At 30.8% G+C, this 20,800-nt stretch overlaps 1 protein-coding gene across 1 annotated transcript; it reads left to right on the top strand.

Annotated features, from left to right (window-relative positions):
- Window positions 1-237: 237 nt before the first annotated feature.
- On the top strand, window positions 238-20,159 carry LOC129220377 (RNA-binding protein 48-like). Its single transcript, XM_054854786.1, has 5 exons — window positions 238-440; window positions 7,465-7,655; window positions 14,475-14,617; window positions 17,668-18,041; window positions 19,852-20,159. The coding sequence occupies exons 1-5, from the start codon at window positions 327-329 to the stop codon at window positions 19,900-19,902; spliced, it is 873 nt and encodes a 290-aa protein (XP_054710761.1). The 5' UTR covers window positions 238-326; the 3' UTR covers window positions 19,903-20,159.
- The last annotated feature ends 641 nt before the right edge of the window (window positions 20,160-20,800 follow it).

The following is a 20,800-nucleotide window of genomic DNA, read 5'->3' on the forward strand; positions in this document are numbered from 1 at the left end:
GTTTTTTCTGTCTTTTTGATAACGATCAGACTTGAAGATCTCCAATACCTTTATTAAATAATTTGTAAAAATTTGATGCTTTCAAAAACTTTCAAATAGTTAGTAAAATCTGATGCTTTTATTTTCTATTTAAAAATAATCAATTTTTTGCACGTTACGGATTAATTTTTTTAAGAAACTGGCAACATAAAACTGTTACAAATGCTGTTTACATTTTCTCGGTTTCATCCAGTTTCATCATCGTTCTGGTTATTGGTGCTGATATTAAATTAAAAATGATTTTAATTAATTCATTTTCTCTTTCAAATTCTGAATGAATTGTAGGGATGGAGTATTTCAAAACTTTTTCATCCATATCAGTATGTCCTCACCATGTGAAACAAGATGTATGTCAAACTCGAGCGAAATATCGTGAAGGCAAGGAGAAGACTGCTGTCAAGGTTTATTGTTTTTGCACTTGTTTACAAATTCTTGTGTGTTCTTGCCCCAAAACTCAAAAGTCAAATGTTTTTATTTAATTTTAATTTTTCCTTGGGAATTAATTATACTCATATTTAATTAAGCGAACCATACGATTGGAAAGAATAGGGGGACGGGAAGGGCTCGTTGGACCGGTCTTGATAACTTTATTAATGCTTTTTATTTTAATTTAGGACTTACAAATAGCACCTGCAGTTCTTAAATCCTTACGTGGTACAGTTATATTGAACAAATTTCTTTTAGAAACATTTTAATGTTTTGAAAGTACTGAGTAACCCGGGTAGTAAATTCGCCAGATTGTTTCGTGCTTTTTAAAAAAAAAAAAACTCGACATAAAAACTGAAGGATAATGGATGGGGGGGGGGGGGGCGGGGACTGAGTGCAAAATAGGCTCAGGAAGCTTGAGCTTGCCCTCAGAATTTTCAGAGGGTCCAAAACAACTATAATTGCTAATGAAAAAATAAGCTTTTGCTGTTAAATACATTTTTAAGGAGAAAGTAGACCTTTGAGTTAGTTCAGTTCAAATTTGTGTACTAATTTTTAAAACTAAGGAGAAATTTTATAAAACTTCCCCCTCCCACCCCGCCCTAAATCTCTAACTAGAGGTATTTTTAAATGTAGGAATTAAACTGACTTTGTTACATTTTTTTTTTGTAACAATAAATTTTATTAAAGGGATAATTTTGATTCAACAACTAATTTTTAAAACTAAGGAGAAATTTTATAAAACTTCCCCCTCCCACCCCGCCCTAAATCTCTAACTAGAGGTATTTTTAAATGTAGGAATTAAACTGACTTTGTTACTTTTTTTTTGTAACAATAAATTTTATTAAAGGGATAATTTTGATTCAACAACTAACCATAAAATTGCAGTGCATCCGTATGAAATGCTCAAAATTTCTATATGTTAGTGTGAAAATGGAAAAAATAAGCTTTAATCTATTGGAACCAGGGTTGGCAAGTTTTTACAGTTGGTGTTTTTATCTGTTTTCCCACCATGTTTTTTACCATGTCAAAAATCCCTTTTTGAAATTATTGTCAAAAACATCAATTTCTGTTCAAAATCTGAATAAAATTGACATTGTATTAATATTAAAATTACCTCAGCAAATGAGTCTCAGTTTTGTAAATTTTGTTTTCATGCTCTAAAGGACACTTTTTGACTGTTTTAGATTTTTATAAAAAATGCACAATAAAATACCCCAAACATGATGACTTCAACAAGTTACTTGTCTGTAGAATGAAAGAGATGAATAAAAGAGCTACTATTCGTACAGAATAAAAAGCATTATAAATTGCAGTACATCCTCATATAAATAATAGCTGATGAGGAAGTAACCTGCATGTTTCATTAATAAGACTCGAGCCACGGTATGATAATTTGATAATATGTTTTGGTAATGTTTGACATGCATGAAAAAGCTTTATTGTGAAAAGGCTGAACTCGATCCAGCGGCTTAACAGTTTTACTGGTAAGACTCATTTTAGGAAAACGAAGGAACCAAAACAATTCGCAACTCCAATAAATTATAGGGGGCGCTGCAGCCACTGTCTAATGGTAGATGAAAAAGGTAAACAAATGCTGTAACTTATAACTTGCTTTGAAGATTAGTGAATGATAATAATTTATCATAGTGTTTGTAGGAAGCTTTCTTTTTTGCTATTGTTCTGAAATTACATTACACTATAAACTATCTGAAGCCTGTAGTTTATCCCAAAGAAAACACGTGGAATGGAATGTTTTACCTTTTTCGGTAGTATTGTAAATCACAGCAAGGTAGTGTATTTGAGCTCTGGAGATGCGAATATAGGCTTTCTACTGGAGTTTAGGGTTAATCCACTGGTGTTAGGGTTAAAATTTCATCTATCAAAAGATCATCAAACAGGCAATTGCTTAATTCAAGTGTAGAAACAATTTTCACCCGTCATACCATGACGGGCAACTTTCTAGTTAAATAATAATAACAATGACTGTTTATTCCTTAAGTTTTTCCAAAACTGAAGGTGCAAGGTATACTTTTGTCTCCAAGTTTAATTTGCAAACTTACACACTTAAATAAAATATACATCTTTAGTTAACATATATATTATTACATTTACTCCCATTCTTAGTCTTTTTTCCCCTCAAAACATGCAGTGATAAAATACTAATTTTGAAGTCCTTTGTACACCAAGTTCATTTCAAAGTTCAGAATGGATCAATCCAAAACTGGAAAAGATCCTCTCAATTGATGCTAAACATTGATGCTAGGACCAGCCTAGCTGGGCCCAGAGCCTGTTGCTGGTCATAACTTTTGTATTTGTAAGAACAGCATACGCTATATATAGGGATTGCAATACCGGTATTCAATATTTTTTTTTAAGGTGATACCGGTATTAGAAAATTTTCCAAAAACATACCAAAACATAATGTTCCATTGCCATATTTTATTATTTTGTACAAAAAATGCATTATTTATTATTGTGAACGAATTGAAAGAACAAATACCATGCTAAAGAATCAATAACAAGAAGCATAATTGTCACTAAGCCTGGAACTTATTTTAGTGAAAAAATTTCCTGCAGTTAAAAATATTCTTACTGAATTCATTCAGGCCCTTGGTATTGTTAATAATAATTTGAAATTTACGATGTATTTGATCTTGTTAGTTTCTTTCTCTTTTTTTTTTCGTTTTCTTTTAAAAATTCTTTACAATTATGCAAATATCTGAAAATATGTTTTCTACTGATTATGCCTTACTTATTTGCAAATGTTCAAAACCTAACAAATATTATTTTGCTTGGTATAAAGTTGAAAAGCGTTCAGAACAGCACGCTAATACCAACGATAACAAGTTATTTTTCATTATACTAACAAGAAAATTTTTTTTTCAAAATTCAGTACAGTTGAGACAAATATTTTTCATGAAATATCATAAAGAATTGCTGCAATTAATGGTTAGAATAAAATGTTCTTTGCACAAACACATTTGTAATTACAATTAAAATTAATTTTCACAAGAGGGGGGGGGGGCAAGTCAAGGAAATGGAGAAAATACAAACGTGGTTCTCATCAACTCAGAAAAGTACAACTTATTGCACCAACTGGTGATAAAAATATCATTTTCTAATCTTTCCTCTACTTTTAAATTCATTGTGCTTTTAAAGCCAAATTTTTACTTTAATAGATTGATTTTAGTGCTGTCTCATTGAAAAATAATTGTTTGTTTAAAATAACAGTAGAATTAGTCTAATTAGTTAAATTGAAAACTCTTTAATCAAAAATTATTTATTATTTTTAGCTAGTACCAAAAATACTGGTATTCTACCTCAGCAAATACCAGTATTGCAAAATTGCAAAATAGCTCCAAATACCGGTACCGTTGACTCCCGCTACAACGCGATTCGACCTACGCGAAATGGCTACAACGCGAATGCTTTCGGAGTAACGAATTTTAGAGCTAACGCGAAATTTTCGTCCACAACATGATTTTTTTTGGAAGAAAGTATCTGCTTCGATATTGGCTACAAAATATTTATTTCTTAAATGTTATTGCATCCCTTTAAGCATCACTGACAGCGAAAGTTCTCACACCAAACTAATCTACGCATCGCGTTGTTAGTGCATCAAAAAACCACTCAGCATCTTTCATTTATTCATTTTTTTCATTCTAAATATTAAAGTGTATGAAATTTCTGGCACCTCAGTGGCGCTTTTACCTAAAGTTTGTGAAGATGGGAAGAAAAAGAAAGTTTCTGATAAAAAAAAAAGTCTTAGATTCTCGATATGCTTGAACAACTACAAAACGTCGACGGTAGCAGGACATTAATATAAGTGAATCTTCCGTACGTACAATGAAAAGTCAAATCAAAAAAATATCCGTAAAATTTCAGAACTTAGTTTCAATATTGAAGCTTGCAGAGCAGTCTAGCAAAGTAAATATTATAAAAATAGAAGCTGCTCTTGTATTGTGGATTAAAGAAATAAGAATGAGGGGCTGTTGCCCCAAATTGAAACGTTATAAAAGAAAAGGCGAAGTAACTGTATTTAAAAATGCATTAGATGAGAATAACAATCTGATCATGGAGCATAAATCATCATTATTTTCATTTTTGTACTCATAAATATTATTATTGTATCTATTGTACAGTACTATTGTAGTTCAGCATTTTATTATTAAAACATACTTTGCGTACCGTGTTGTTTTATTTTATGTCTATATCTCCCATTCATTTTGAGCATTTAAAATATTTCATGTTGAATAAAAGTTTTTTATATTTTTTTAATACGGTAAAAGTTCAGTTCTTTATTTACGAAATTGTAGTGTGTAGTTAAGAGGATTTTTTTTTAAAGCAGTTTGAGGGGTGTTTATAAGTGTTTAAAAGAATTTGGTATGCTTTAAAAAAAAAAAATTTACATATATTTTTTAACAACGCGAAATTTCAACTCACGCGAGGAGTCTTGGAACGCATCCTTCGCGTAAGTCGGGACTCGACTGTGTATACTTGTATTACAATCACTAGCTATATTGTTTTTTTCTATAACTTTTTCACCATACTCTTAGAGACATCCTGAACTAAGATGTAACATCCAAACTATGGTTCAGATTCAACTTTAAAAGCTATTAGAAAGTCATATGAATTTAGTGACATTTCAAGCAAACATTAGTTTATTTAGGAGCTAAGAATATTTATATTAGTTCACAGAAAAAGTGAATTACAAAAGATTAAAAAAAAAAATAGTTTTGTCCAAAATATTTAAATATGATAATTCATAATTTAACATGGAGTGCTTATCAGCTTAGTTTTACTTTTAAAACTTCATAAATTCTGACACACAAAGGTTTTTACTTGTAACTAATTGTTTTAGTTACTAATGCAGCTGGAATTACCCTCTGGAGGTGTTTTTTCTTCATCAAAACTGACCGTAACATGTGTATAAACTAAAGTATTAGGGTTGGATATAATATAAAACCTAGGCCTCTGGAAGGTATTCTTTAACCCCTCTTTGCTGCACTACTGGTTTTAGTTATTAAAAATTTTAAACAAAACTTTTTTGAAAACTGAATTTAACTGAACTAATATTTATAACTATTTTTACAGCATAACAAATTAATTAAAGAAAAATTTATGATTTATTTTAATTAAACTTATTAATTTAACTTTTAATTAATTTTATTGATGAGATGTATAAATTATAGTTAATTAGTTTTCAACATCAGGAAACCTTATGTATTTATAAAAATTATCAACAATCACTGTATTTGACGCTATTATCAATATTTGAGTTTTCAACTGGTTTTTGATGTCAAAAACTCAACCCTGGTTAGAACACTTTTAGAAATTATACCTGTAGTAAGGTTTCCAATTTTGATCCCGAATCCCGTGGGATCCTGCATAATATTTTGTGAGATTGAGAGCCAAATCCTGCGTGGTTTCCAATCCTGCATTTTTTCCCCAACTTTTATAGCTCATAAAACGACTATTTTCACGAGTATCATCTGAAAGTTGAATCACTTCATAATATCTTAGTGTGATATATGATGAACGGTGGATTTACCATTTAAGAACTCAATAAAAATCGATTGTATTTTTTCGAGATTGAATTGATTGTCTCATTCAAAGTCTCATCATAAGTTTAGCAATTGAGAAAAGGCGAGAAATTTATAAATATTTTCAAAAACTATTGCTAAAATTTAAATCCAGAAAATTGCGCTTTAAATAAAATAGAAAAATCGCATTGCAGATTGCAAAACACTCTGGAGTAGCCAATATGCAATGTTGGAGCATTTCTATAAGTTTAAGGAATGCACTCAAAACCTTAAACTTGCTAAAAGTTCAAAATATTTTTCTTCAAAGAAGAAAGCAATGAAAATGGTTTATATAATCGGCACAACTTTAAAAGAGGCGACAGAAACTTGAAGGAAGCACAGGATGACTAGTATGACAATGCAGTATGTTAAACTGCTCAAGTTTTTGAATGTTTCTTTAAATTGAGAGGTAAAATCCAGGAAGTTACCCAAAAATTTTTACTGAGGCCGTGACTCAATATAACCAACTAGCATTCCTCTTTCTGTAATGAATCAAATGCACTGATACAATGACCAACATTAATGAAGGAACAAAGGTATTATAAATACAAGTTACATTGGATAGAACAAAACACATATCCAATTAGCATTGTTTTTATCAAAATTTGCCATTCTTGAGCAAAAACCCAGCATGAGAAAAGAAAAGTATATTTCAGAAGGTGATGAAGTTAATAGGGATCTTTTGCTAAATGTCCACAATAATTTACTTTCAGTAAAATCAAGTGCTGTGAGCAACATCACAGGTTTTCATCGAGCACATCATATTTTGAGCAAAAATTCTTTTCTATTCTAAACAAGCATTGTTAAGACGTATTCAATATTTTTAGGGCGCGCTTTTGCATACTAAATGATAATTGCTAATTGGGATTTGAATTTGTAGTGTGAAACAATTGATGTACAGGATTCGAGAAAACAACTAATTCAAGTAACAAAAGCAATCCTTTCTAAAAAGCACAACTTTTTCTATTTGACATTAAAATTTAAGTAATCAAGTTAATCCCGCGGGATTGACTCCTTATAATCCCGAAATCCTATGGGACTGAATTTGGCGTGGGAATGGAAACCCTAACATGTAGCATCATTAAGTTTTGTTTCAATGTGTGTAGAATTAAAAAAAATTCCCAACCAAAAAATAGGGAGCCCTGGAATGAAACTGAGCTTTCTAACTTCAAAGGTTAATGGGACCCTGAGGGCGGCAGTTTCAAGATTTGCCCCAGCTTGGAAAAATGAAGATCCAGCGCTGCTTTGTTGTAATGCTTGCACAAATGCACACTTTCTCTTATTTTTCAATGAAGCACCACCAGAATGAATTTGTTGTTTGAAACTGCTATTTTATAAAGCTTTTGTAGACTTGTGTAACAGTCCCAATAATTCCGTGCCACTTTCCCTATTAACTTGAATTTCTTGTTCTTAGGTGTACACCGTTAATCAAGAATCTATGTACATTATCATTAGTGATGTTCCTGCTGTTGGTGGTTGTGATCAACTAAGAGCATTGTGTGATAGTTATGGTGTAGTTGAGGAATTTCAAGTCCTGGATGAGTATCCATCTGAAGAATTTACTGAAGCATTTTTAGTAAAGTTCGATTCATTTCTTGCTGCTAAGTAAGCATCTCTTTTGATATGCAATAAACTGTTTCTGCTTTAATGAAAAATGTGCATCATTAAGACGATACTTTATCATGTGAAATATTGAGGTAGAATAAGGTTGTTTCCTTTAGTCAAAAGTAATACTTTTAGTCTTAGCAAAAAAAAAAAAAAAAAAAAAAAAGAGGAGAAAAAAACTTCATTTCAAAACACTTAGTTTTTTATTGATATTTTAAAAAGTCTGATTTTGAAAATAAGATGTGGCCTTTATGACATCACAAATGATGTACTTTGGCATATCTCTACTGGCGCACTGGAGCTGCTTGCTGTCTACCACGTTTCCAGGTTATGATAATTCAGAAGCAAATTAAATATTGCACTCTACGCTTGCTATCAATCATATTGTTGCCAGTGCACGGGAGTAAAGATACAAATTAAATATTGCACTCTGGGTAATAGCATCAGTGAATGGCATTTCATCATTTTTGATGTCATGTGCAGAGAAGCATAAAAAATGAAATTGCACCGTTTAAAGAAATTGTTAAAAAATATTCAGCTTTGTCAAATTATTTAAAAAATGGTTAAATCATATGGTTTTAAGCATGCTCTTTCAGAAAATAATACTTTTAAAATTTCAGAAATGACCTTATTGTAATTTAAGCTATTGTCTTGGTAACCTTCTGAAATTCATCATAAAGGTTTCTACATGTTGAGATTTAAAACATATTTTTCGACTTCTTCCCTCCTCTTTTTTGTATCTTTGTTGTGAAAGAATTCATGGCTCTTTGAGAAAATACTAAGATAATCATTTGACTAGGAGTGATTGTATTTCTAGCATGCACCCTAATACTGATTTCTTTTTTTTTTTTTTTTTTGTTTTGCCATTCAAGTTTTTAAAATGTTTCATAAATATATTTAGATCTGAATGTTCTGTTTCAAATATGCTACCTTTTCGATTTTTGGAACATTAATATTAGTGGGGAAAGCTAAATTTGCAATTGTGTAAGAATTTGAGTTTTCTTTTTTTTTTCTTCCTAAAACCACAATCATCTTTTATTTGACTGCTTAGCATAAAATGGAATTGTTAAAAGTTTCTGCAAGGCATAGGTCGTCACTTTTTCATGCAGCATGAATTAAGTAAATCTTCAACCTGTTTCATATCATGTAATTATATAAAACTTAATACTGAATGACTCTTTGAAAATTTCGTGAAAAAAGAAATGAAGGAAGTAAAAGAGAATGAAACATAATTTTGCTGGTAACTTGACTGGTTTTTCCGAAAATTCCATGTCATTTCTAGGAACGGGCGTTCAGGATGCAGGACGCAGGTCTCCATCGGAAATTTTAGAGGTGGTTGTCTCCCCATCTTCAAAAACGTTTTCTTCAAGGTGTGATATATAGTATCAGTATCTGTGATTTCTAGTTTTTCTTTGCAACACTAAAAGCTTGTTCATGTTTTCTGATGTTAATGTATCTTTCTTGGAGTATTGTTCATATGATAAAGTATGCAGTATTGCCTTTCAAATTCTTTAATAAGTTGCTACAGAAAGTTTTTGGTAAATTCCTTTATTGAATAGAATATATTTTTATTTCTTTTTCTCAGTAAAATATTTTAAAATCTAACGACTTTTAAAACCTTCGTATTGAAATGATATTTTTATTTGGAGCTTGAATTGGGAATATAGTGAAGCACCGTTTATACGTTTTTGAAGGGACTGTATGAAAAAGCATACAAATGAAAAAACATATAATAGGTATAGGTTAATGTGGATTAGACTCTGTAGGACCAATTTAAAAAACATATAATTGATAAAAACATAAAAGGGAAATGTATAAACGGTGCTTCACTGTATTGGGTGGTCATAAAATAAGTATCTCTATTTGGAGCAGTCTGCAACTTGAAAGAATCATCTGATTGGTACCAAAATTGGAACACTTACTAATCTTGAAGGGGGAAGAAGGAAGGGGAAAAAATTTGTTTGCAAAAGTTGCCAACAGATGGCGCTGCAGTTTTCTAAAAATGGCGCTGACAGTGCAAACGCTGTAGTAATCATGAGTAAATTAAAAAAGCAGTCATTTCTACCAATAACGTAGTATTAGATGCCTCTAGTTTGTCTGATTGCACTTTGATTTTAAAGCTTTTCTACATTAACAGCTCAATCACTGCATCTTTTTTACATGAATTTAGGAATGTGTAAAGGGAAAGCAGAGCAAGATGGAGCTTCACCCCATATTAGGCGAGCGGTACAAAATTTCTTACAGCAACATTTCAGATTATTGATAGGGTGTTAAGCAGGTATTTTCAAATGGCATGGCCAGCTCAGTCCCCTGATCTGACACCATATGATTTTTGTCTTTGGGAGTTCTTAAAGCCTATGTGTACTATGGAGGTGTCAGAAACCTCATTGAACTAAAAGAGAACTAACTCAGCACGTGGGAAGCATCACTCCAGATGAGTTGCATTCCACCGTTGAAACGTCGTGCATCGCCTGAATTGTGTATTCCAGCTCAATGGTAAAATCATGGTACCTGAACTTGCAGTGCCATAAGCAAACATAATATGCCTGTAACACTTTTAAATAAACTACTAAGCTTAACATGCTAATCCTTTCTTTTTGTATTACACATTATGAATTGAAAAACGTCACCTATTGGCAATTTTTTCAACTAAAATTTTTTATTGCACTATCCTTCTTCCTCTTTCAAGATTAGTAAGTGTACCAAATTTGGTTGCAATCTGATGATTCCTTCAAGCTACAGACTGCTCCAAATAGATATATTTATTTTATAACCACCCGGTATATTATACAGTCGAGTCCCGACTTATGCGAGGGATGCGTTCCAAAACCACTCGCGTAAGTTGAAATTTCGCGTTGTGAAAAAGGGTATATGTAAAAACTTTTATAAACATACCCAATTATTTTAGACACTTATAAACACCACCTCAAACTGTTAAAAACCACTTCTTAACTATACATTATTGTTTCTTACATAAAAAACTGAGGTTTTTTTTTGTATTTTTTAAAACAATAACGTTTTATTCCACAGAAAATACTGCTACGATGCACAAAATCAATGATTAATGGGAAAGAAAGACATAAAATAAGCCACTACGGTACGTACAGTACATAGTAAGAAAAACAAATGCACTATAGTTGTAATGTACAGTAGATCCAATAATGATATTGTAACTTAAGAAAATTAAGATGTATGCTATGTGATCAAACCGTCATTCTTATATATTGTTAAATACACAACACAGTTGCTTCACTAGTTCTTTTATAACGTTCTCATCTATTACAAAACCCCTCTTAATGATTTCTTAAATTCACAATACGAGAGCAGCTTCCATTTTCATAATTTTTGCATTTTGCTGAGACACTACTTGGTAAACTTTTACGGATTTCCTGTTTTTGACTTTTAATTGTACAAATGGAAGATCCACTCATACCTAATTGTGCTGTCTTCGGCGCATTTTATACCATATTCAAGCATATAATCTTTAGCTTTTCTTCAATTGTCAGGAACTTTCTCTTTTTAGCCTACTTTCCCAGTAAAAGTCAGGAAAAGAAGAAAAAAGCATGAAAGAAGGCTTAATGCATCTTAAAAATATCGCAAATAACAAAAAGAAGTCAAAAATAAATAAAATAATTGAATAAATATCGAAAAATTAAAAATTGGAAAGTAGGGTATTGAGATGGGGAAAAATGTCTGTCGGTCTGTCTGTCTGTCCCCCCCCCCCCTAATAACTTTTGAATGAATAGTCCGATTCGAACAAACTTTTTTTTGTTCGAAAGATCTCGGCGAGGACATCTCATTCCCATATTTCACTTTTTGATTTGAACTATTTTTTGTTCAATTTTGAACAGTTCAAAAAACTTAACATTAGTGCCTACGGGGAAATTAAAGGCAATTCCGAACTGTGAGGCGAATTTCCTTCAAACAAACTTTGTAGGAAAAAGCGTTTGATGAAAAATTTGTATATAAATATCTTTTTGATTTGAACAATTTTCCATTCAATTTTGAACAGTTCAAATCCCTTAACATTAGCGCCTATGGGGAAACTGAAAGTCAATGTAGATTCCGTACTTGAAGGCGGATTTACTTCAAACAAATTTTGTTGGAAATAGCTCTTGACACCAGACTTAGATTCCGAGAATTTAGGAGCACTTGACCCCGACCCCGACTTCGACTCTGACTTCGTAACTTTGGCAAAAATTTATACACGGAGGACAAATGGCAGACTCCAATTCTTAGATATTCGACTCCAAATCCTTTACCCCAAAATGAGATTGACTCTGACTCCGACTCCGCAGCTATGGTTTTGACTGTGAAATAATTATTGTTGATTTGACTTGTTTTTATTTTTACGCTAACGTTTTAATTTAGGTATTCAGTTTTCGGCGAATAAACTCGAAGTCATTTATGTTTCTACATAAAGATATGCGCAGACGATTTTTTTTTTTTGACAATGAAAATTATTTCTTTAAGTTGACATTTTATTGTTTTTATTAATTTTGGTAAGTGCATTAATTCATTTAAAAAATTGTTTTTGGCACCAGGGGAAAAGAAAAGATTTTTTTTTTTGATATGATGTATTTATTTTAATGAACTTATTAATTTTAATTATTATTTTTTCGTTTTGAAAGCTGTTAAAGATTTTTTTAATGGAAAAAAGTGTATTAGCTGCTTTGTTTAAAAGTTGCTGCTATTTTTTTTACGCGTCTAATTTTTTTAGATGAGTGAGGAATATTTTATTCCTAGAAATCAGCTTAAAGTATTTTAAAAATATGTTTGAAAAAATTTGCGATTTTAGCTATTTTTGAGAATATTGATCAGGTACTAGAAAGTAGTATAGGTATACGGGAAAGTAGGCTCGTCTAGTTCTAGACAGAACTTCTTGTTCTTTCTATCTTCACAAACTTTAGATGAAACAACGCTCTTAGGTGTCATTATATTTCATCAACTTTCACATTTAGAATGAAAAAAATAAATGGAAAATGAGGAGTAGTTATTTGTATAAACAACAGGGTGGAAAGTTTCACTCTCAGTGATGCTAAAGGGATGAAGGAAAAGAAAAATTTAGTAGCCAATAACAAAGCCGATGCTTGCACACCACGATTCCTTTCCGAAAATTTTCGTGTTGCGCCAGGAATTCGCGTTAGGTCTAAAATTCTTTACTGGTGAAAAAATCGCGTTATAGCCATTTCGCGTCTAGATTGAATGTAAAAGTATTAGATTTAAATGTCAAAAATAGAAACACATGCTTCTGTTGCAAAATTCAACAATTTGGTGTTTAGGTGTAGCTCTTTGATTTCTTTTTTTTTTTTTACTTTGACAGTTTATGAAAAGATTTGAATAGAAATATTTAGTTGTGAATAAAATAGAAGAATTATGGTAAGAATCAATGGGAGTTGTAACAAAAGTCGATTGGTATGTTATTGATCTTTTTTTTTTTAAATGAAAGGTTGTAACTTGAGCTGTTGAAAGTTGAAAAGAGGATTGGATTTCCACATGAAAAGGGCAAGTTGTACAAATCCCCTATAATAAACTCTGATAATGATGTAAAAGACCAGTAACCCATTCCTGGGCAAGTAAAAGGAGTATCCAGAAAAACTACTTTTTTTTTTTTTTGCATTTTGGCATCTATCTTACTGTAGTTTTCCTGTGCAGACATGCTCTTTTAGTTTTGACTCGAAATAAAGCATGAAAAGAAATTCAAATTTTCCAAACTTAATGTCCTTTGTAGGGAATCCAAAACGTGTTCCTTTAAATTACCCTGAATCTCATTTTTGTGTGTACTGCAGTTTACCTGTCACCACAGTATAGTGTCTTGTTATTTCACTCATTCTGATGTATCAGGCCTTCTGTCTGTTGCCTGAAAATTTAAAGGAAACAAGACTTTACTTTCAACTTCAGGCAATTTATGTAATAAAAACATTGTATTTCATAAAAAAATTATTGTTTGCCTTTTGAGTCGCTGAATAGGGGCTTTTAATTCCAAGTTCAACTGCAGTTTCAGTTGTAATTGGATTTTTATTTCACTAAAAAATTCCAAATGTTTTAAATTCATTTCTGATATTAAAAGAAACTATTGATGAGCTAATTTTCTTTTATTATTTAATTTAGTTAGCAGATTCAATGTTACAGGCTAGAAGTGAAGATTTGTAAGATTATCACTCTTTCGTGGGTGTTATGATTTTCGCTGCTGCACCACTTTTTCTTTTCAGTAGTAGCCTTCAAATTTATTGTCTGTCATGCTCATATCAGTTGCTTGAATGATGAATGAATTGTTATTCTCAATACTCTCCATTATATCCTGTTTTGGGGCTTATCATGCTTTTTGAGTTTCTAAACAAGCCTAATATATATATATATATATATATATATATATATATATAATGAGAGGCTTCAATACAAAATTAAAAATTCCTATATCAGCACAATGTATATAAACTATTAAACTTTTGTTCATTCACTTTATATAGCCTATGATATATAGATAAGCTGGATAAAAGCAGATTGTTTTTTTCTCTATAGAACATGTTTCCATTTCAATTCCTTTTGAATGCTTGAAGTTGCTACTAGAGCTGTTAACAAACTTTCTATTTATTGCTATTTCCTCTCCACATAGGGAACAAGTTTGAGAGTGGGGGAATTCAAATGTAATTGACCTTGCTTTTGAACCCTTTGTGATAACTTTATTTTTTAATGTGTTTTTGGATTTTTTCTTTTTAATATTACATTTTACATCAATTTGTTTAAAAATAGTGATCTATAATTGAAATGAATTGCATTTGTTGACTTGTTTTATTAAATGCTAAATTCTTTCCCTAGGACAGCAAAGCGTCACTTAGATGAAGAATCATTTTTAGGAGGTCTTTTGCATGTATTTTACGCTCCAGAGTTTGAGACTCCAGCAGAAACAAGTTTAAAACTTCAAAAAAGGCGAAAATATATTGCATGGAAGACAAAAAGTTGTATGCAATTCTGGTTATGTTTTCTTAGTGTAAAATTGTACATCTTTTTCAATAATTGAACAATATTCAGGTTCATAGTGATTGTTAAACTCAGTTTGAATGAATTTTAAATACTATTCATCAAAAGAAATTAATGTTGTCTGAATATATATGCTAAAATTAATTTCTGTAATTTTTTTTTTTTTTACTTTAATTTTCTTAGAACCAATGACATACCTGCCAACTTTTACGCATTGGGCATGAAGTGTGTGCATTTAAATTATTATTACACTTTTACGCACCAACCCCCAATTTTCTACACATTTTGAAATCCAATTGCTTCAGCTTCAGAAACTTTCGGTTGCTTTTGTCTGCTATGCAATTCTACCGCTGACATTAACTTTGCGTTGACTACTATTTTTGACCCATCCTTTCTTTTATTTTTGCTAATAACTTATATGCTCATTGTTTTACCACACACATTAGGAAATTTCTATCCAGTTGCTTCCGTGTTAATTCAAGCCAACACTATTTGCAGAATTTAGCAAATGGTTTGTCTTAATGCTTTGCAGACTTAATGAAGATATAGTTAATGAAGATTTTAATATACTTATTATCTGATTATTAAAAATGTTTAGTGTGGCGATAGATTTCTGAACTAAAGAAACTTTCTTCGGAAAAACGTTAGGCTGAGCTTTGGAAATTTTTAGTTAATCAAATGCAATTAATATTTTTAACATTTCTAAAAGTTTTGCAATCACGCCACTTATTGCAACTATGAAATATGGTCACCTTATTAATGATAGTAGCTCTAAAAGTGTTTTGTTAAAAAATCTTTTTTGGGTGATCTTTTTGGTAGTTGTTGGAAATAGTTATATTAATACAGTGAAGCACCGTTTATACGTTTCTCTTTTATACGTTTTAATCAATTATGCGTTTCTTAAATTGGTCCCAGCAGAGTCTAATACACATTAACCTATACCTGTTATACATTTTTTCATTTGTACGCTTTTTTCATACAGTCCCTTAAAAAATGTATAAACGGTGCTTCACTTTAAATTCAAATAGTGCAGTACAACTTGAAAAAAAAAAAAAAAAAGAAAGAAAAAAGAAAATTGGATATGCAAGTATATTACATGCAGTTAAATGAATTTGTATGACTTGATTTACACATTTATTATCAAGACAGTACATGTCTTTTACACATTGAGGTTTTTCAAGTTGGCAACTATGCAATAAAACAGCTCATTGTAGCCATGTCACCCCAAGAAGAAAAGATAGTGGCAAAACAATAAAATGACATTTATCTTTTTTTTTTTAAAGTAATAATTGTAATAATGTGATCAATGATATATCAATGGGTGATTCTATTCAGAAATTTCTTATAGTTTGTGGTGGTCTGTTTAGAAAGTAGACATCAGTCAGCAATTCAGAATAACAAGAAAATAAAATTCATAAAAGTTCATTCCTGCTTTCACAGTCTTAAAAAAAACCTTTTTATTTTAAAGTTGTATTTTTTGTATGTGCTTACGCATACACAAGATGCTTAAAATGCTGTTCTCTTTATTTAATTTAATTTAGTTTACTTGCTTTTTTAGAAGTTTTTTTTTTCATTTTTTTTTACACAGAAACGCTTTTAGGCAAAACTCAAATTTATTTGTTATAAGAAGGTGTAATGATAAGTTTTAGCTAAATTGGCAGCATTTATCTTCATTATTCAAAGGAAACTAGATGATAGAAATTAAAAACATGTACGAAAGTAAAGTTTTAAGTACAGACATGACTATCAAAATTAGCTTTCTGTAACATGTGTGCTGATGGCCATTTGTGAAAAGGTATTCTGGTAGAAAATAGCCTCTTTTTATCACAGATAGATGGCAGAAGTTATCTTTGAAGCGTCATTTTGGGAATTATGATATATCATTGTAGCCTGTTCTCCCTAGAATAAATTTTCGATTAAAAATGGAGCAAAAAGAGAAACGGAATATTTTGGTTATTTTAGGATTCAGTTTCAATATTTGAAGCTATAATTGATCTGAACCACTTGAGCAACCAGGATTTTTTTTTTTGGTGAAGGGAGAGAGATGACGCCATAACACTCCTTTCTCCATCAATTCCTTACCTTTCAGCAAAAAAACTTTAAAATTGCTATGTAGCATGAGAGAGTTGGTGGGTTCATTCGAATGACATGCCATAGACTGAGCACAGGTTGTATAAGTCCTCATCTTTACATGTTACAACATAATAGAAGTATACCCCCCCCCCCCCAATGTGTAACAGTACAGTGATGCATATTATTATACATTTCTTTTATGCATAAATTGAGGTGAAATCTTGCATGAGTTTTTGATTAATAAGAATACTGAGAATCATTTCTTATATTTATCAAGCATCCTTTTTTGATAAATTTAAGCAATTTCTTGTTATAAATTCCATTTGGTAACTTTTCGTTTTTGAATTTTAGAATTATTCTCTATAAAATAAAATTTATAAATTTTCACACTTGTTGAATTTCTTTCTTATTTTTGAAAAAAAGACGTATTATATGTTCTTTCTTATAATTTCTTCCCTTTTTTGAGTAAATTTTGCCACGTTGTATGTTTTAAAAAAGTTACCTTTTTTTTACAACTGACATCTGATTTGCACTTTGTTTAAAATAGTTCCTATGTAATTCTTAATTTCTTGAGTTGCTTGGTTATGATCTTCTGTGATATAAAACAAGATCTTCAAGGATGAAAGAAATTCCTTGTGCCAAAAACTAGAATCAAAATTCATTTTGTCATGTTGGTGTCAACACCAAATTTCATCATATATTTATCTGCAATTCATTTTCATAATATTTTATAAAACCCGCTATGTGTCAATCTTGTTTCTCATGCTATACTCATTAGCTCCTTGCTCCCGAAGAAAATGTTATGGTCTTTTCTTTCTGTGGGAAGTTTGAAATTTTATAAAAGTCGCAATTTTATACTGCTCTCTCGATCATCAAATGGACCTTGTGCTATACACCAGAAGATCATAGTTTAATTTTTATGTGACAACTTTATAATGCATTGGGATTTTATTTTCAGCTGTGCCAGGTGCCAGTACTTCATCTCATAACTCAACAGTCAACAAGAAAACCAATTGCTCTTCTTCATCGAATGGGAATAGTGCTGTCCAGCAGCCTGTGACCTATGTATGGGCTGGCAAAGAATATACTGTTTACCCCAATCCTGCTCCGGAAACTTCAAACGATTCGCAACCTCAAGAAAAGAAAGCCAAGACTATCACTAGTTTTTTGCCCCGACAAATCAAAACAGACAATGTTTCTGATAGAAGTATTAATCAAAGCAGCAGCTCTCTTAAGAAAGAAAATGCTTCATTTGAGTCTTGTCCTGGATCTTCAGCAGTAGAAAAATCTTATTTAAATACTATGTCTCATGTGAGGGCCAAGATCACTGAAGTATGTTTATCTGATGTTACTTTTTGTGATTGCAATCTGAGATGATATATATTACTGGTCTTCAAGATTTCAGTTAAAATTTCAAGTATTAAAATGTATTGAAAGAGTGGAAGCGTTTTGTGATGAAATTTATAAATGAAAAGTTCTTTTAACTGAGTTTTCTTTGGTACATTTTGAATTTCATTCCTCTGTAACGTCAATGTTTGAAATTATTTTGTTATTTATTTTAAGTTCCATGTTTAATTTCATTGTTGATTGTTTTATTTCATTTAAATGAGAAGCATGTACATGAATCTTATTTAATCTTAATTCTTGATGTGTCTCTTTTAGGGAAGTTAAATGTAGAAAATAGTTTTTTCATATGTGAAGTTGCATTTTTTTCCTTGAAATGTTTCCCTTGACAGCAACTGATTGCACGATTGGAGTTTTTGTTATAATGTTCTTTCTTTTTGATTTGAAATTTTAAACTGTATCACCTTTTCCAGCATATATTGCTGTGCACATAGGAGGTTTGGGGATTCTCACAAAAGGTTTGGCTAATGGAAAGTAGCTCTAGATACCAAAACTTATAGAAATTAGGTTTTGCAATTTCAGTGCACAAATGATATAACCCTTTGAGGGGGGGGGGGTTGTGAAATTCATGTACTTTGTGATGAAGCAGAGGGAAAGGTTAACAAAAAGTCAGTGTGCTATCAAACATTTTTTAAATAATATATTGATGTCATACAACGTGGCATGTGACAAGAGAAGGGGGCTCAGTAACGCAGCCAGAAAAAAAAGCAACCGTGTGTGTGTGTGTGTAGTTTTTAGGGGGGGGGGATATATCCCCAATTCTCCATCCCTCTTAGATGTACAACTGAAGGGTATATGTAAATTGTGACATAAAGGAGTAGGGTCAAGTAGTCTAATAAATTCCAAAAAGAAAATTTTGACATCATTTATGGACAGCCCCTCAACACTCTAATTTTTTAAAATAATAACAACAACTTGCTGTTAAATTTAAAGTTGTTCCTGTTCCCACTTAAATGTTCATTATATACATCTGAACAAACATTTTTGACAAAAATGAATTAAATGTGAAAGCTTCAAGCTGTAGTAATATTGCGAAGATTTATTTAATAAATCAATGGGGGCTTGAATGAGATTAATTAATAGTTAAATAATTACTTTAAATCTTTTCTGCCATCATTCTGCCCTTTTCTTTTAAGGATTTCAGACTAAAAGATAATTACAAAGAGTTTTTTATAGTGGAATTCAAACCAACCTTATTAACATTTTATAAAACTATTAATTCCTGTTAACATTTCGGCTACTTCTTGAGCTGTGTCGTCCTATCTCAAAAAGTAATTTTTGTAATAAAAACTCTCTGGCTTGGTGTTTCACTCATTTCCAACTGGAAAGGGACTGATATTTACAGTTTTATTTTTGTCTACAATAGATAAATAAGGTGCTAAGAAAAATAAATGGAAAGTTTTGTGAGAGTAGATAAATCTTGCATACCTGGAAAAAAAGTTTGTTTTTTAAGAAGTTAAGTTAATAACGACTTTTTTGTGGTTCTTTCCTGTATGAAAAGAGATAAACCACTATACTTTGTTTTTAAATGTTATTATCTTCTTTTGCACAGATTAACAATGCAATTTTATATCAAGACAAAGGAAATTCATTTCTAATCTTCAGAGGCTAATAATGCAAAAATTTCGGTTCAAAGCCAAAATGTTACGTGATTGTATTTGACATTAAATTGAATCAAAGTACATTAAAATGAATTTATATTTACTATTAGAAGTTAATTTCATTTTTTTTTCATCAGGTATCTGTTCCAAATGTGAGAGTGAGCTTTAAAAGGAGGAAAAGAATGTGATCTGCGGAACATTTTGTGATTTCAAAGCATAACTACTTTTGCACCCAAATGTCAGCAAATTTCATCACTTTCATTTCTCATCAACTTTTTAAACACTGAAATGATACTCAAAAGTGAAATGTTGTTGAAGTGATATATTGTGAAGGATCATTGTGTACATAGAATTCCGTACTTCATTTGTTTTATTTTACAGTTTATATATTAAAATCTATCTGAAGTGTTCATTTTGTAATTTAAAAATACTTGATTTAATAAAATTTTTGAAAATAAATTAAGTTTGTTTCATTGTATTTTCTGTTTACCTATTTCATTCATTGTTATTTTAGTTATAAAATAGATCTAGTTTAGTTAAGAATTAAGCATTTATACATTGCACATTTTATTTATTGAAATTTGGTGCACTAAATTATTTAACTTTTTGTATTCATTATTATTACTATTATTTTCATTTTAGATCAACTACCTTTTATCAATATGGAAAATATTGTGGATATGAATGCTATTCCAATACTTGAATACAAGTAAGCTACTTTTTTTGAATTAATTATAGTTTTGTAATACATTTATGATCTTCTTGAACCATCCCATTACTATGTAGATTTCATCTTTGTTATTCATTGACCTTAGTGTTCACTAAAATGTTTTGGGCTTCACATTGTTCCAGGCTAAATATATTTATAGATTTAGATATTTTTTTAGAAAATCCCTCAGCGTTTGATATGTATAAAAGATTGATAAGAAATTATTCAGTTTGCCTAAATTAACACAACTCTTGTAACTGTTTTGGTTTTCTGTTTGTGTATAAGTAAATCAAATTTTGAAAATAGTATTTGAAACTACATAGCAAGAAGAAAATATGAGGTATGTATCAAAAGAAATCAATAATGGTCCACTGTTC

This window comes from Uloborus diversus, chromosome 4 (genome assembly GCF_026930045.1).
Source record: "Uloborus diversus isolate 005 chromosome 4, Udiv.v.3.1, whole genome shotgun sequence".
NCBI lineage: Eukaryota > Metazoa > Arthropoda > Arachnida > Araneae > Uloboridae > Uloborus > Uloborus diversus.

Bases quoted from the DNA above. Each gene is read 5' to 3' on its own strand.
- LOC129220377 (XM_054854786.1), top strand. From the start codon at position 327: ATGGAGTATTTCAAAACTTTTTCATCCATATCAGTATGTCCTCACCAT. The intron at 7,656-14,474 runs GTAAGCATCTCT...TTCTTTCCCTAG, and splicing joins GATTCATTTCTTGCTGCTAA to GACAGCAAAGCGTCACTTAG. The intron at 14,618-17,667 runs GTATGCAATTCT...TTTTATTTTCAG, and splicing joins TGCATGGAAGACAAAAAGTT to CTGTGCCAGGTGCCAGTACT.